We start from the raw sequence: 13,467 nt of genomic DNA, 5'->3' as shown, positions 1-13,467 counted from the left end.
TTGCCAGAAACTGGGAGTGGACGACAGATGGATCACTTGATGATTACCCATTCTATTAATTCCTTCTGAAGCACCTGGCATTGGCCACTGTTGGAAGACGGGTTACTGGGCAAGATGGACCATTGGTCTGATCCATTATGGCCGTTCTTATGTTCTTAGCTTGTGCCTTCTATTGTTCTTATGCCTGGAACAGTTCCCTGATCCTCTGCCACCAACTGCCACTCTTTTCTGCTTCAGATCACTCTTTAAATTCCTTATTTTCAAACAGTCCCTCCACTCTTCTTTTCATTAACAATCCCCAGACTGCTTCTCTCCTGGACTGGTGGTATCTTGTCTTGTTTATATATTAAGATCTTTGTCAGGAAATGAGTAGGTAAACTTTTTGTGTAAATTAAGAATGTTTTATATAAATATTTTTAATAATTTACAGTAATCTGAGGGAGGTGGGAGAGAAAGTGTTACTTTTCTTCTAAAAATTAAAAGAATAACAATCATTTGGGGTTTTTTGTTTTGCCAGGAACCATACTGGATTGTCCTCCATGATCGAATTGTCAGTGTAATCAACAGTTCTAGTTTGACATCAGAGACAGAGTGGGTTGGTTACCCATTCCAGCTCTTTGACTTCACAGCTTGCCATCAGTCTTACTCTGAGATGAGCTGTAGCTACACTTTGGCATTGGCACATGCCGTGTGGCACCATTCTAGCATTGGCCAACTTTCCCTCATTCCAAAGTATGTATAATGGGTAACTGATAATTTAAAGTACACTTTTGACACCCTGTCTGTATTGTGTGCAACATCACAATATGTACACAAGAAAGTGTGTGGCAGAGAGAGAAAGCAAATCAGAACAAGTAATAAAAAAAAATCCTCTGAAACATGGGTGATGGTAGGGTTTTGGGGGTTTTTTTGAGCTGGTTCTTGTCTCTTTTATCTATATCTTTGGGCTCTCCACCAGTCTGTGATAGCCTTCAGGGTATGATGTAAAGCAAATGTTCTCATTTAGCTTGTGTTTGGTTTTTCCTTACTAATTACAGTTTGGCTGCAGCTTATACAAGTAGTGGCTGTACACTTGCTTAATGCCATCCATTATGATCATCTCCATGTAATTTTGTCTTTAATCTTTGTCGGCCCAGTGGCCTAATGGATAAGGCATTGGCTTCCTAAACCAGGGATTGTGGGTTCAAGCACTATCTGGGATGAAAAACTCTTTTGTTGCCAGTGGGGCAAGTGCTTTAAAGCAGACATTGCAGTGATACACTTGGAAATGTCCTTAGAAAGCCAAGAAGCTGTAGCATTTCATACCTTGCGGTTCATTAAAAATCTAGTTAAAATGTATTTCCGTACTGCCTTATTAATGGGAGCGTTCAGAGTGGAGCAGGTTGTGGAGGTTAACTCAGCTTCCATTTTAGCTTTTCAGTTCACCTTTTAATATTCTGTCCTGGATTTATCGTTGTCTACATAAGTGGGAGATGGCATGAAGTACTAGTGACAATCAGGTGACCCTATTCAGTGATTTAGTGCCATGTCACTACGCAAGAGGCCTGCATTTGCCTCTTCCTTTCATTCTGCAGGCTGATCTTGGGTGAGCCTAGGCAGCTTCTAGTCCTTGGGAATATGTGAACCATTCGTAGCTCAGTCATGATCCCTCTGGCTAGTTTTGCTGACATACTGAGTACAGTTCTGTGAGTGTTATTCAGCAGGTGTTCAGTCATTTTTAACATGAGGACTCAAGTTTGGATTTTAGGGGAGGATGAAACACTTTGACGGAATTTCCACCATAGCAAAATGCTGTCACTCCCAACCCGTCTGAGGTAGAACAAGAAAACCTTAAATGCAGTCATGAATGTCTGAGCCTAATGAGTGACGATCATATTGAATGTTGAAAAATGGTGTTGATTTTGGTGGCATGACTACTTTTAACATAAGATAAATGTACAAAATAGTGATGTGTCCTGTTTAAAATACTGCAGATTCCTCACTGAAGTCTTGATACCCATAGTGAAGACAGAATTCCAGTTACTTTATGTTTACCACCTTGTTGGTCCTTTTCTACAACGGTTTCAGCAAGAGAGGACACGATGTATGATAGAGGTAAAATATAGCTCTTGTCCTGGCTTTTATAGTCTAATTCTGTCTGGTCTTTGAAACTCAAAAGCAGGGGGAAATCTTTGAAATTAGAGCCTCAGTCCTGCAATGAGCTCTGTGTGAACAGAACCCTGTGCTTTCATGGAGCTTGCTACTTGAAGGGAGCGAACCCACCAGCTTATTGAAAATTTATTACTTTTTAATATACAATGAACTTAGCATTTAAAGTAATTAAGGTCAAATATATACACACACCTTATCACTTGTGCAGTGTATGCATAATACATTGTAGACAGGACTGGTTGCGCTAGTTAAGCCTTTAGTTAAGGTTGCCCAATGCTCTCCTTTGGTAAGGCCCTACCAAATTCATGGTCCATTTTGGTCAATTTCACGATCATAGGATTTTAAAAATCATAAATGTCATGATTTCAGCTGTTTAAATCTGAAATTTCACAGTGTTGTAATTGTAGGGATCGTGGCCCAAAAAGGAGTTGTTGGCGGAGGGAGAGGGGTGCAGAGTTATTGTAGGGGGGCTTGCGGTACTTCTTCCCTTACTTCTACACTGCTGCTGATGGTGGTGCAGCCTTCAGAGCTGGGCAGCTGGAGAGTGGTGGCTGCTGGCTGGGAGCCCAGCTCTGAAGGCAGTGTCACTGCCAGCAGCAGCACAGAAGGAAGGGTGGCATGTTGCGGTGTTGCCTCCCTTATTTCTAGGCTGCTGCCTGCAGAGCTGAGTCCTCAGTCAGCAGCCACCACGCTTCGGGGGCCCAGCTCTGAAGGCAGAAGCACAGAAGTAAGGGTAGCATGATATGGTATTGCCACCTGTACTTCTGCGCTGCGTTGGTGGGGTGCTGCCTTTAGAGCTGGGCATCCAGAAAACAGCCGCCACTCTGCAGCCACCCAGCTCTGAAGGCAGAGCAGAAGTAAGGGTGGCAATACCATGACCCCTCTAAAATAACCTTTTGACCTCCCTGTAACTCCCCTTTTGGTGAGGACCCCCTGTGAAATCGGTATAGTAGAGGTTAAAAGCACACAAAAAGACCAGATTTCCCAGAGGGAGACTGGATTTCATGATCCGTGTTGCATTTTTCGTGGCCATGGATATGGTAGGGATCAAATTATAAGACCCTTTTTCAGGTGTGTACAACTTGCCCAAACTTCAGCTTTTCAAGTAAAAATTTTTGGTGATGGGTATCTGCCTCAGGTTGAATATTTTTGTAAAGTTTTACTTAAAATGGTTCCACTGTACCCATGTCTATTTTTAAAAAATGTATAAATCTTGCCATTGTTTCATTACTTTCATGTTTTGGAGTAAATGCTTGAAATTTGGCAGGGGAGTCACCTAAGAGTCATGGATGCATCTTGCCATCCATGTGAAATTTTCCCAAATTTGGCCAAGTTATAAGCCCCTGAAAGGTCACTATTTTGACATGCTGAGTAGAGACTTATTAGCAGGTAGCACAGAGGTGGGCAAACTATGGTGGCCTGCTGGCCCCTCCTCTCCGGCCCCTGAGCTCCTGGGCCGTTAGGCTACCTCCAGCCCCTCCCCTGCTGTTCTCCCCTCTCCCGGAGCCTCAATGCACCCCGCCACTGGCACAATGCTCTGAGCGGCGGGTCGGGAGCTCCTGGGGCAGCATGGTGCAGTGTTCTGTGCTGCGCGGTGGTGGTAGCGTGGCCTGGCTCCAGCCAGGCAGCACAGCTGTAGTGTCGCCAGCCACCAGTGCTCCAGGCAGCGCGGTAAGAGAGCAGGAAGCAGGAGGGGTTGGATAGAGGGTAGGGGAGTTGAGAGTGGTGGTCAGGGGGGCGGGGTTGTGGATGGAGTCAGAGCAGTCAGAGCGCAGGGAACAGGGTTGAATGGGGGCAGGTGTTCCAGGGTGGGGCAGTCAGGAAGGAGGGAGTGGATGGATGGGACAGGGGTCCCGGGGGGCCATCAGGAATGAGAGGAGGGGTTGATGGGGTGGTGGGGGGCAGTCAAGGGTGGGGGTTCCGGAGGTGGTCAGGGGACAGGCAGCAGAGCGGTGGATGGGGCAGGAGTCCCAGAGGGGCAGTCAGGAAGGAAAGGGAGGGTTGGATAGGTCAGGAGTCCTGAGGGGGAGGGGTGGATAGGAGGCAGGGGCAGCTCTAGACATTTCGCCAGCCCAAGCATGGCGGCATGCTGTGGGGGGCGCTCTACCATTCGCCGGTCTCGCGGCTCCGGTTGACCAGCAGACCCTCCACAGGCATGCCGCCGAAGGCACCCTGCCTGCTGCCCTCCCGGCGACCAGCAGAGCAACCCCCACAGCATGCCGCCCAAAGCACGCGCTTGGTGTGCTGGGGCCTGGAGCTGCCCCGATAGGAGGTGGGGGCCGGGCCACGACTCCCTTCCCTAGCTGGCCCTCCATACAATTTCCAAAACCTGATGCGGCCCTCAGGCCAAAAAGTTTGCCCGCCCCTGGTGTAGCAGCTAAATTCTCTGAAGATTCTCAGTGCTCCCTTTGGTGGTACCCCAGCAGCATGGAGAATTAGGAAGATCTACCCTGACTGGATTGCAGGAGGGGTAGGGCAGAGAGAAAGAGAGAGATAGGGAATTGCAAGACTCAGGCCATGTCTACATCTAAAATTTTGCAGCGCTGGTTGTTACAGCTGTATTAGTACAGCTGTATAGGGCCAGCGCTGCAGATTGGCCACACTTACAGCAACCAGCGCTGCAAGTGGTGTTAGATGTGGCCACACTGCAGCGCTGTTGGGCGGCTTCAAGGGGGGTTCGGGGAACGCGAGAGCAAACCGGGAAAGGAGACCAGCTTCGCCGCGGTTTGCTCTCGCGTTCCCCGAACCCCCCTGCAAACCGCAGGGAAGGAGACCTGCTTGCTCGGGGGTTCGGGGAACGAGAGAGCAAACCGGGAAAGGAGACCAGCTTCGCTGCGGTTTGCTCTCGCGTTCCCCGAACCACCCTGCAAACCGCAGGGAAGGAGACCTGCTTGCTCGGGGGTTCGGGGAACGAGAGAGCAAACCGGGAAAGGAGACCAGCTTCGCCGCGGTTTGCTCTTGCGTTCCCCGAACCACCCTGCAAACCGCAGGGAAGGAGACCTGCTTGCTCGGGGGTTCGGGGAACGAGAGAGCAAACCGGGAAAGGAGACCAGCTTCGTCGCGGTTTGCTCTCACGTTCCCCGAACCACCCTGCAAACCGCAGGGAAGGAGACCTGCTTGCTCGGGGGTTCGGGGAACGAGAGAGCAAACCGGGAAAGGAGACCAGCTTCGCCGCGGTTTGCTCTCGCGTTCCCCGAACCACCCTGCAAACCGCAGGGAAGGAGACCTGCTTGCTCGGGGGTTCGGGGAACGAGAGAGCAAACCGTGAAAGGAGACCAGCTTCGCCGCGGTTTGCTCTCACGTTCCCCGAACCACGCTGCAAACCGCAGGGAAGGAGACCTGCTTGCTCGGGGTTCGGGGAACGCGAGAGCAAACTGGGGAAGGAGACCAGCTTGATTACCAGAGGCTTCCTCAGGTATGCTGGGATACCTGCTTATTCCACGGAGGTCAAGAAAAGCGCTGGTAAGTGTCTATACTTCATTACCAGCGCTGGATCACCAGCGCTGGATCCTCTACACCCGAGACAAAACGGGAGTACGGCCAGCGCTGCAAACAGGGAGTTGCAGCGCTGGTGGTGCCCTGCAGATGTGTACACCTCCTAAGTTGCAGCGCTGTAACTCCCTCACCAGCGCTGCAACTTTCTGATGTAGACAAGCCCTCAGAGGATGAGGAGGACAGCAGAAGAAGATAGGAGCCAGGGCTTGGTGACAGGAGCTGGTGAGGTGAATAGCAGCAATGCGGAAGGAGGAGAAAAGAGTGAGGGCGGAGTATATAGACACAAACAGGGGAATGAATAGGAACAGAGGTGGGCCAAACAGCCTGGGGACACAGGAGGAGAGAGGTCTTTAACTGCTAGAGAATACTCCTCTCCAGAATTTGAAATTTAACTCAGGAATCCTGAGTCTTTACATTCCTCTGTTGTCAGGTAATAGTGTGTATCTTATCTCCCTCTAGTGGCTGGTCTACATAAGGCTAGCAACTGACTGTGGCTACCTTATTCTGTTATCTCAACTGGTAGAGATCTGTGCTGTGGATCTTAAGATCTTTATCACCGTCACCTATTACCTTATGCTGACTCTTGGGTTTAATTTTATTTCTTTAGACTTACAAAACCACAAAAAATGCATATTCTGTGTTTCAGGCAGCCCTTAACGTTTCTTTAAATAATAACACATGTCACAATAGAAAGACAACACTGCAACAAGTTCCATCATATGCTAGCACTGATTTCCTAAACCTTACAGCAAAAAGATTGAAGAATAAAAAAGAAGAAAAATAAACTATTCAGGGCAGAAAAGAGCATCTTTTTATACATTTCTATAAAGTGCCTAGCACACTTCTGAGTCCTGTATACTGTAAACAGCCACTAAATATTGCCTCCAGTGGCTTGTTTCTCTCTTCCCTCAGGAAGAAAATAGATTTTTTTATATCTGTATTCCACCTGCAGCGCAAGAATATAATGCTCTTCTAGAAAAGTAAAGGGAAAAGACTTCAAATTTCTTATTCGCTTTAGTCCACTGACCACCTCATTACTTCTCCATAAAATTCTCACTTTGTTCCTGAGAGAATCAAAGTCCTGATGACATATTCACTTTATCCTCTGCCTCTCAAATAGGGAACAAATACCTCTTGGCTTAGGTGACTAATCGTAGAGATCAAATGTTAAATACCCCTAGGCTGAAACATGTTTGCACAAAACATTTGTTTATTAAATACAAACAAACATTCTTTCAAATCATAATCTGTTCATGGAGAATTCATAAACAGTTAAAAGAATATATTAAACAAACAAACCAACCCATAGTTTGCCCAACTTTAGGTTCCACTGTACATTAATTAGCATTAGTTTATGCCCATAAACTAATAGGAGACTTTAAAATCTTATTCTGTATTGGTGTAGCACTCTCACTAGGAGTCCAGCAAATCCCATAAACACATGCTTAAAGTCTGTTTCAGTCAATGAGACTTAAGTTTGTGCTTAGTACTTTGCTGAAGAGGAATAGTTTGCTGACTCAACCTAGTAAAAAGCTGATTGATTAAAAGCATTAAGTATCAAACTACATAAATAAAATGACCATAATTCAGATTTTTGGAAGGTTATTAAATTATTTTAATTTCCAAAGTGAGGGACCTTGGGGCTAGATAGGCTACACGTATGCTATGAGCTGGGAGGTGATTCCCTTGCTCATGTACGCATACTCGTGCTGGCTCTCATCGAGCTAGTACGAGTACAAATAGTAGTGCAGCTGTGATACCACAGGTGGGACCACGTAGGCCGGGCCTAGTACAAACCCACCTGAAACGGGTCGATATGTATTCGACACAACCGTGCCTCTACTGCTGCTTCCTGTGCTACCATGGCCACGCTGCTCTTTGTACTCGTGTTAGCTCAATGAGAGCTTGCGTGAGCATATGTACATGAGCAGGAGAATCACATTGTTGGTTCATACTGTAGACATAACCTTAGAGTTTCACAAGAAAGAAAACATTTAACAGGAAGATCAGATAAGTAGAAGATGCACATAATGTATTTCTCCTTCACAAAAAAGTAAACTTAAAAATATAGCATGTAAATCCAGACAGCAAATGTGTTAAACTTTTTGTTTTCATGTGTTTTTTATGTATGAAAACAGATTGGGGTGGCGTTTTATGAAATGCTTCTGGATGTGGACCAATGCAGTACACATCTGAACTACATGGATCCCATATGTGATTTCTTATATCATATGAAGTACATGTTTACTGGGGACAGTGTGAAAGATCAAGTAAGCGAACAATATACCTTGAAGCTAAAAGCAAGGTTACATTTAATATAACAATTTGTACCATGATCTCTTTTTGTGTATGATCTTAAATGTAAAAGGATCACAAAACCCTTCAGAGCTGATCAGTCTATGTACGATCCCAATCGATTACCGGCACAGTTTTTCGTAGTTAAAAGCTATATGCCAGATTTGGAGACAAATTTCAGATCGCAGGGAAATTGTGACTAGAGTTTGATTTTCTTTGAGATGGCAACAGGAGTGCTGCTATATAAACATCATAAGCATTTATGTTTAGATTTTTGTGCTATTTCAATCTACACCTTCTGAGTTTAACTTTGAGCTTTGGTTCAAATTAAATAACCAAATTTCATCTGGTTTTTTTGCAAAAGCATAAATCATCCCATGTTCACCAAAAGGTTTCTTGAACTTTATTGAATCTTTTGCTGAAACCTGATCCAGGTTTCTATTTTGTAACAACGTGCAAAGTCCAGATACGTGTTATGTTTCCTGAATGCATTTTGCACGGCTTTGCTTGAGTCCTAGACAGAGGAGGTTTTGAGATGAGAACAGACAAGATTCAGGGATTCATTTAGGTTGCGTTTACAATAAATCCATCTTGCGTACTGTTCTAGGGTATCATTCTTCTCTTGCATTAAAATGTGTCAAATTACTTTGTTTTGATAATACTTTTGTGGACACATCTAAATGGCAGCTGGGAACATACTTCCCAGTGTGGGAAGATGGATGGGCAACCAGTGTAGCCAGGATAGCACAAGTGGCTGCTCAGGTGAGTTGCCTGAGCACAAACCTGCCCAGCCCCCCGAGAATGTGCTTGAGTGGCTAGCCCAAGCCGCTGCTCTTGCTATCCCCCAGCTATGTTGCTGTGTTTAGCACATTAGCTTAAGAAGAGCTGGTGCATGTCCTTTTGCCTGCACTGGGGAGCATACTCCCAGCCACAGTGTACATATATCCTGAGGGGTCTTTTTTTTTGTTTTTTATAGGTAGAGAAAATTATTTGCAATTTAAGGCCGTCTTTGAAACTCCGTCTACGTTTCATAACACATATCAGCAAAATGGAACCAGCTGCTATTCCTCAGCAATCCATCAACAGCGGGTCTCCAGCACCACAGCCTAGCCAAGTGCCTGTTAATGTTGCTTAGCCAGTAACACAATAGAACAGGACATCACACCGGTGTCTATGTAAAGACTCTTTTCTTTGGCCTGAACTTGGTGACATTGTGTAACAAGTGAAGAGAACCATCTCCAGCCTGCTGCTTCATTTTCATTTGTGTGGTGAATCAGTTTTTGCCTCACCTGCACCCCACTCTTCCTGTCTATTTGTATCAGAGACTAGATAAGGTGTGTGTTGAACTGGTCAAAGGTATGCTGCAAGCAGTGGCATTTGTGGATGTATGAGAAGATGACTACTTTGTAAAGAAGCTCCGTATCCCTCTTCAAGCCATCATAGTTTTCCTTCTTTCTATCTGTCTATATGAGCTTTTTTCAGAGGTGCCTAGCATGGTGGTATGTAAAAACCTAGTTTTCTTTTAAATGAAAACGTTAATCCTAAATGTCAGGCAGATTCTCTCTTCAAACCCTGGGATCGAATATTAATCCATGGACTAAACATAAAGATGGTCACTTCAATTGTAATTCACCAGTACTATCTACTTCATCACTAGGACACAGATATTGATAACCTCACTCCTCTTGAGTACTGCCTTTTTTAAGTCAGTGGGGCTACCCGTGTAATAAGGTACCATCCAACATGAGTAGAGGCAGCACAGTCAGATCTTGCATGCACAAAGCCCTTTTAGTTGACCTCCTACTCATGAAGAGATTGAGTGGGGAGAATTAATGTTCTTGATTTTTGATTATATGAACAAGCTTAGTCCCACAAGAAGGGTGCTTAGCTACATGCTTAAGTTCCAGTGATGTAAGTCAATGGGACTTGCATATCTGATTAAATTTAAGGATGTATTTAAATGCTTTCTTCAGTTGGGGAGTTAGGGCTTGTCTGCACATAGAGCACTGCAGCAGCATAGCTGCAGTACTTTAGTGAAGACACTGCTGCACCGACAGGAGAGCATCTTGTGTCGGCTTAGCTAATTCACCTCCATGAGAGGTGGTAGTTATGTCAACAGGAGAAGCCACCCCCCGTTGCCAGCACTGTATACACTGGAGGTTAGGTTGGTATGACTACGTTACTCAAGGGGGGTGGATTTTTCATGCCCTTGAGCAATGTAGTTACACCAATGTAAGTTTGTAATGTAGACCTGGCCTTAGTCTCTTTAGAGACTGTGGATGACTCTTGTAAAGTAGGGAATTTACTGATGTCTTCATTAAAGTAAATAGATGAGCAGTGGCTTTGATTTGGCATGAACTAACAGACTGCTAGATTATTAGCCAAAGACCATCTAAAATGGAACTGTGTTTAAAATCTGTGGATTCAATTAAGATTTGCTAGTTGATATTTATCTTCCTTAGTTGGGAAATGGTGTAATTTTTACTAGTCAGTAACGGATGGATTTTTATCATATCTAAGCTTTATTTTAGGTTTGTGTAATCCACTACTTTAATTCTTCAAACGTTATTTGTGTATTTGTACTGTCAGTTGTTTACGAAGTATGACTGGATAACAAAAGTGAAAATAGTCTCAGTTACGACTTGTGAAATATTGATCATATTTGACATCTTTAAAGAATTTTTTAATTAAAAAAAACTCTTGAAGTTTATGGTAATACTGTTTGCCATCTTATGCCTTATTATTTATTTGCCATGCTCTTCAGTTTAAAAATAGATTTAGATGTTCTAACTAACTCCTGTGTCCTAAATCTTCAGTTCTACAACGATACCATCTCAGACGATGATCTCCACAGAACTGACAGGTTTAGTAAGGTTAGGCCTCATGAGCACCTCCTGCTAAAAGCCCTGGTGCTATAAAAATAGTATTTATTCTGTAGAAAGAATTCTTCATATCAGTCTGTGTAGTCAACACCTAGCATAGATAATGGAGCAAGTAATTAAGGAAATCATCTGCAAACACTTGGAAGGTGGTAAGGCGATAGGGAATAGCCAGTATGGATTTGTAAAGAGCAAATCGTGTCTGTCATAAACAGATATTTAAGGGTTAATAGAACAGGAGTACGTCATGTCTCTTTTGCCTGTAAAGGGTTAACACGTTCAGTGAGGCTGGCTGTCACCTGACCAGAGGACCAATCAGGGGACAGGATACTTTCAAATCTTGAGGAAGGGAAGTTTTTGTGTGTGCTGTTTTTGGTGGTGGTTCTCTCTGGGTTCTGAGAGTGACCAGATGTGCAACCAGGTTTCTCTCCAATCTCCCTGATACAGGTTCTTATAGATTCAAAATAGTAAGTACTAGGTGATAAGGCAAGTCAGGCTTATGTTTGTTTATGTGTATTTGGTTAGGAGGAGTTCAAATGTGTATTTTGCTGAAAGGATTTTAATTTGTACTTGTATACTTAGGCTGGGAGGGTATTCCCAGTGTCTGTAGCTGAAAGACCCTGTACCTATTCCATTTTAAATTTACAAAGATAATTGTTACTGTTTTTTCTTTCTTTAATTAAAAGCTTTTCTTGTTTTAAGAACCTAATTGTTTTTTTTTTATTCTGGTGTGATATCCCAGGGGACGGGGTCTGGATTCACCAGGGAATTGGTGGGGAGAAAGGAGGGAAGGGGGAGAGAGAGATTAATTTCTCTCTGTGTTAGGATTACTTTCTCTCTCAGGGAGAGTCTGGGAGGGGGAGAGAGAAGGAGGGGGAAAGGTGCATTTTCCTCTCTGTTTTAAGATTCAAGGAGTTTGAATCACAGTGATCTTCCAGGGTAACCCAGGGAGGGGAAGCCTGGGAAAGGCAACGGTGAGGGAAAGGGTTTACTTTCCTTGTGTTAAGATCCTGAGGGACTGGGTCTTGGGGGTCCCCAGGCAAAGTTTTGGGGGGACCAGAGTGTACCAGGCACTGGAATTCCTGGTTGGTGGCAGCGCTACAAGTACTAAGCTGGTAATTGAGCTTAGAGGAATTCATGCTGGTACCCCATCTTTTGGACGCTAAGGTTCAGAGTGGGGAATTATACCATGACAGTGTCAAACCAATCTGATAGCTTTCTTTGATAGGATAACGAGTCTTGTGGATGATGGAGAAGCGGTGGATGTGGTATACCTAGACTTTAGTAAGGCATTTGATAAGGTCTCGCATGATATTCTTATTGATAAACTAGGCAAATACAATTTAGATGGGGCTACTATAAGGTGGGTGCATAACTGGCTGGATAACCGTACTCAAAGAGTAGTTAGTAATGGTTCCCAATCCTGCTGGAAAGGTATAACAAGTGAGATTCCGCAGGGGTCTGTTTTGGGACCGGCTCTGTTCAATATATTCATCAGCGACTTAAATATTGGCATAGAAAGTCCACTTATTAAGTTTGCAGATGATGCCAAACTGGGAAGGATTGCAACTGCTTTGGAGGACAGGGTCATAATTCAAAATGATCTGGACAAATTGGAGAAATGATCTGAGGCAAACAGGATGAAGTTTAACAGACACAAATGCAAAGTGCTCCACTTAGGAAGGAAAAATCAGTTTCACACATGCAAAATGGGAAGAGACTGTCTAGGAAGGAGTATGGCAGAAAGAGATCTAGGGGTTATAGTGGACCACAAGCTAAATATGAGTCAACAATGTGATGCTGTTACGAAAAAAGCAAACGTGATTCTGAGATGCATTAACAGGTATGTTATGAGCAAGACACGAGAAGTCATTCTTCTGCTCTACTCTGCACTGGTTAGGCCTCAGCTGGAGTATTGTGTCCAGTTCTGGGCACCGCATTTCAAGAAAGATGTGAAGAAATTGGAGATGGTCCAGAGAAGAGCAGCAAGAATGATTAAAGGTCTTGAGAACATGACCTACGAAGGAAGACTGAAAGATTAGGGTTTGTTTAGTTTGGAAAAGAGAAGACTGAGAGGGGACATGATAGCAGTTTTCAGGTATCTAAAAGGTTGTCATCAGGAGAAGGGAGAAAACTTGTTCACCTTAGCCTCTAAGGATAGAACAAGAAGCAATGGGCTTAAACTGCAGCAAGGGAGATTTAGGTTGGACATTAGGAAAAAGTTCCTAACTGTCAGAGTGGTTAAACACTAGAATAAATTGCCTAGGGAGGTTGTGGAATCTCCATCTCTGGAGATATTTAAGAGTAGGTTAGATAAATGTCTATCAGGGATGGTCTAGACAGTATTTGGTCCTGCCATGAGGGCAGCGGACTGGACTGGATGACCTCTGGAGGTCCTTTCAAGTCCTAGAATCTGTGAATCTATGAATAGTGTTAGCATCTTGACATATAGTGCCTTCTATCTTTTAAATCATTCATACCCCTAACAAGTGGTCCAGTGTGAGTAATTATATTACCTATATTAATCTTACAGGTTGCATAAGGGATACAACTTCACAACAATTTAGAAGAGGAACAGTGTTACTTCTGCATGCTGCTTGAAAAGCTGTCTTGCCCCATTCCAGAGTTGAGTTAAGTGATTCTCGTG

The 13,467-nt window shown here is 44.2% G+C and overlaps 1 protein-coding gene across 5 annotated transcripts in view; it reads left to right on the top strand.

Moving 5' to 3' along the window:
- The window catches only part of MED23 (mediator complex subunit 23), an 82,719-nt gene that overhangs the window by 43,187 nt on the left and 26,065 nt on the right, over window positions 1-13,467 (top strand). For 2 of the 5 annotated variants that reach the window (XM_030556310.1, XM_030556311.1), the window contains 4 exons: window positions 518-732; window positions 1,974-2,094; window positions 7,785-7,916; window positions 8,918-10,300. The exons of 2 other annotated variants lie outside the window; for them this stretch is intronic. In XM_030556310.1, coding sequence (XP_030412170.1) covers window positions 518-732; window positions 1,974-2,094; window positions 7,785-7,916; window positions 8,918-9,076 — 627 coding nt within the window. In that variant the 3' untranslated portion in view covers window positions 9,077-10,300. Of the gene's footprint in view, window positions 1-517; window positions 733-1,973; window positions 2,095-7,784; window positions 7,917-8,917; window positions 10,301-13,467 lie in introns of those variants that run through there. One more of the 5 variants, XM_030556313.1, reaches the window with a different exon arrangement.

This window comes from Gopherus evgoodei, chromosome 3, assembly GCF_007399415.2.
Source record: "Gopherus evgoodei ecotype Sinaloan lineage chromosome 3, rGopEvg1_v1.p, whole genome shotgun sequence".
Lineage (NCBI taxonomy): Eukaryota > Metazoa > Chordata > Testudines > Testudinidae > Gopherus > Gopherus evgoodei.
Note: the sequence above shows the minus strand (reverse complement) of the source record. Positions and strands in the feature narration are given on the sequence as shown.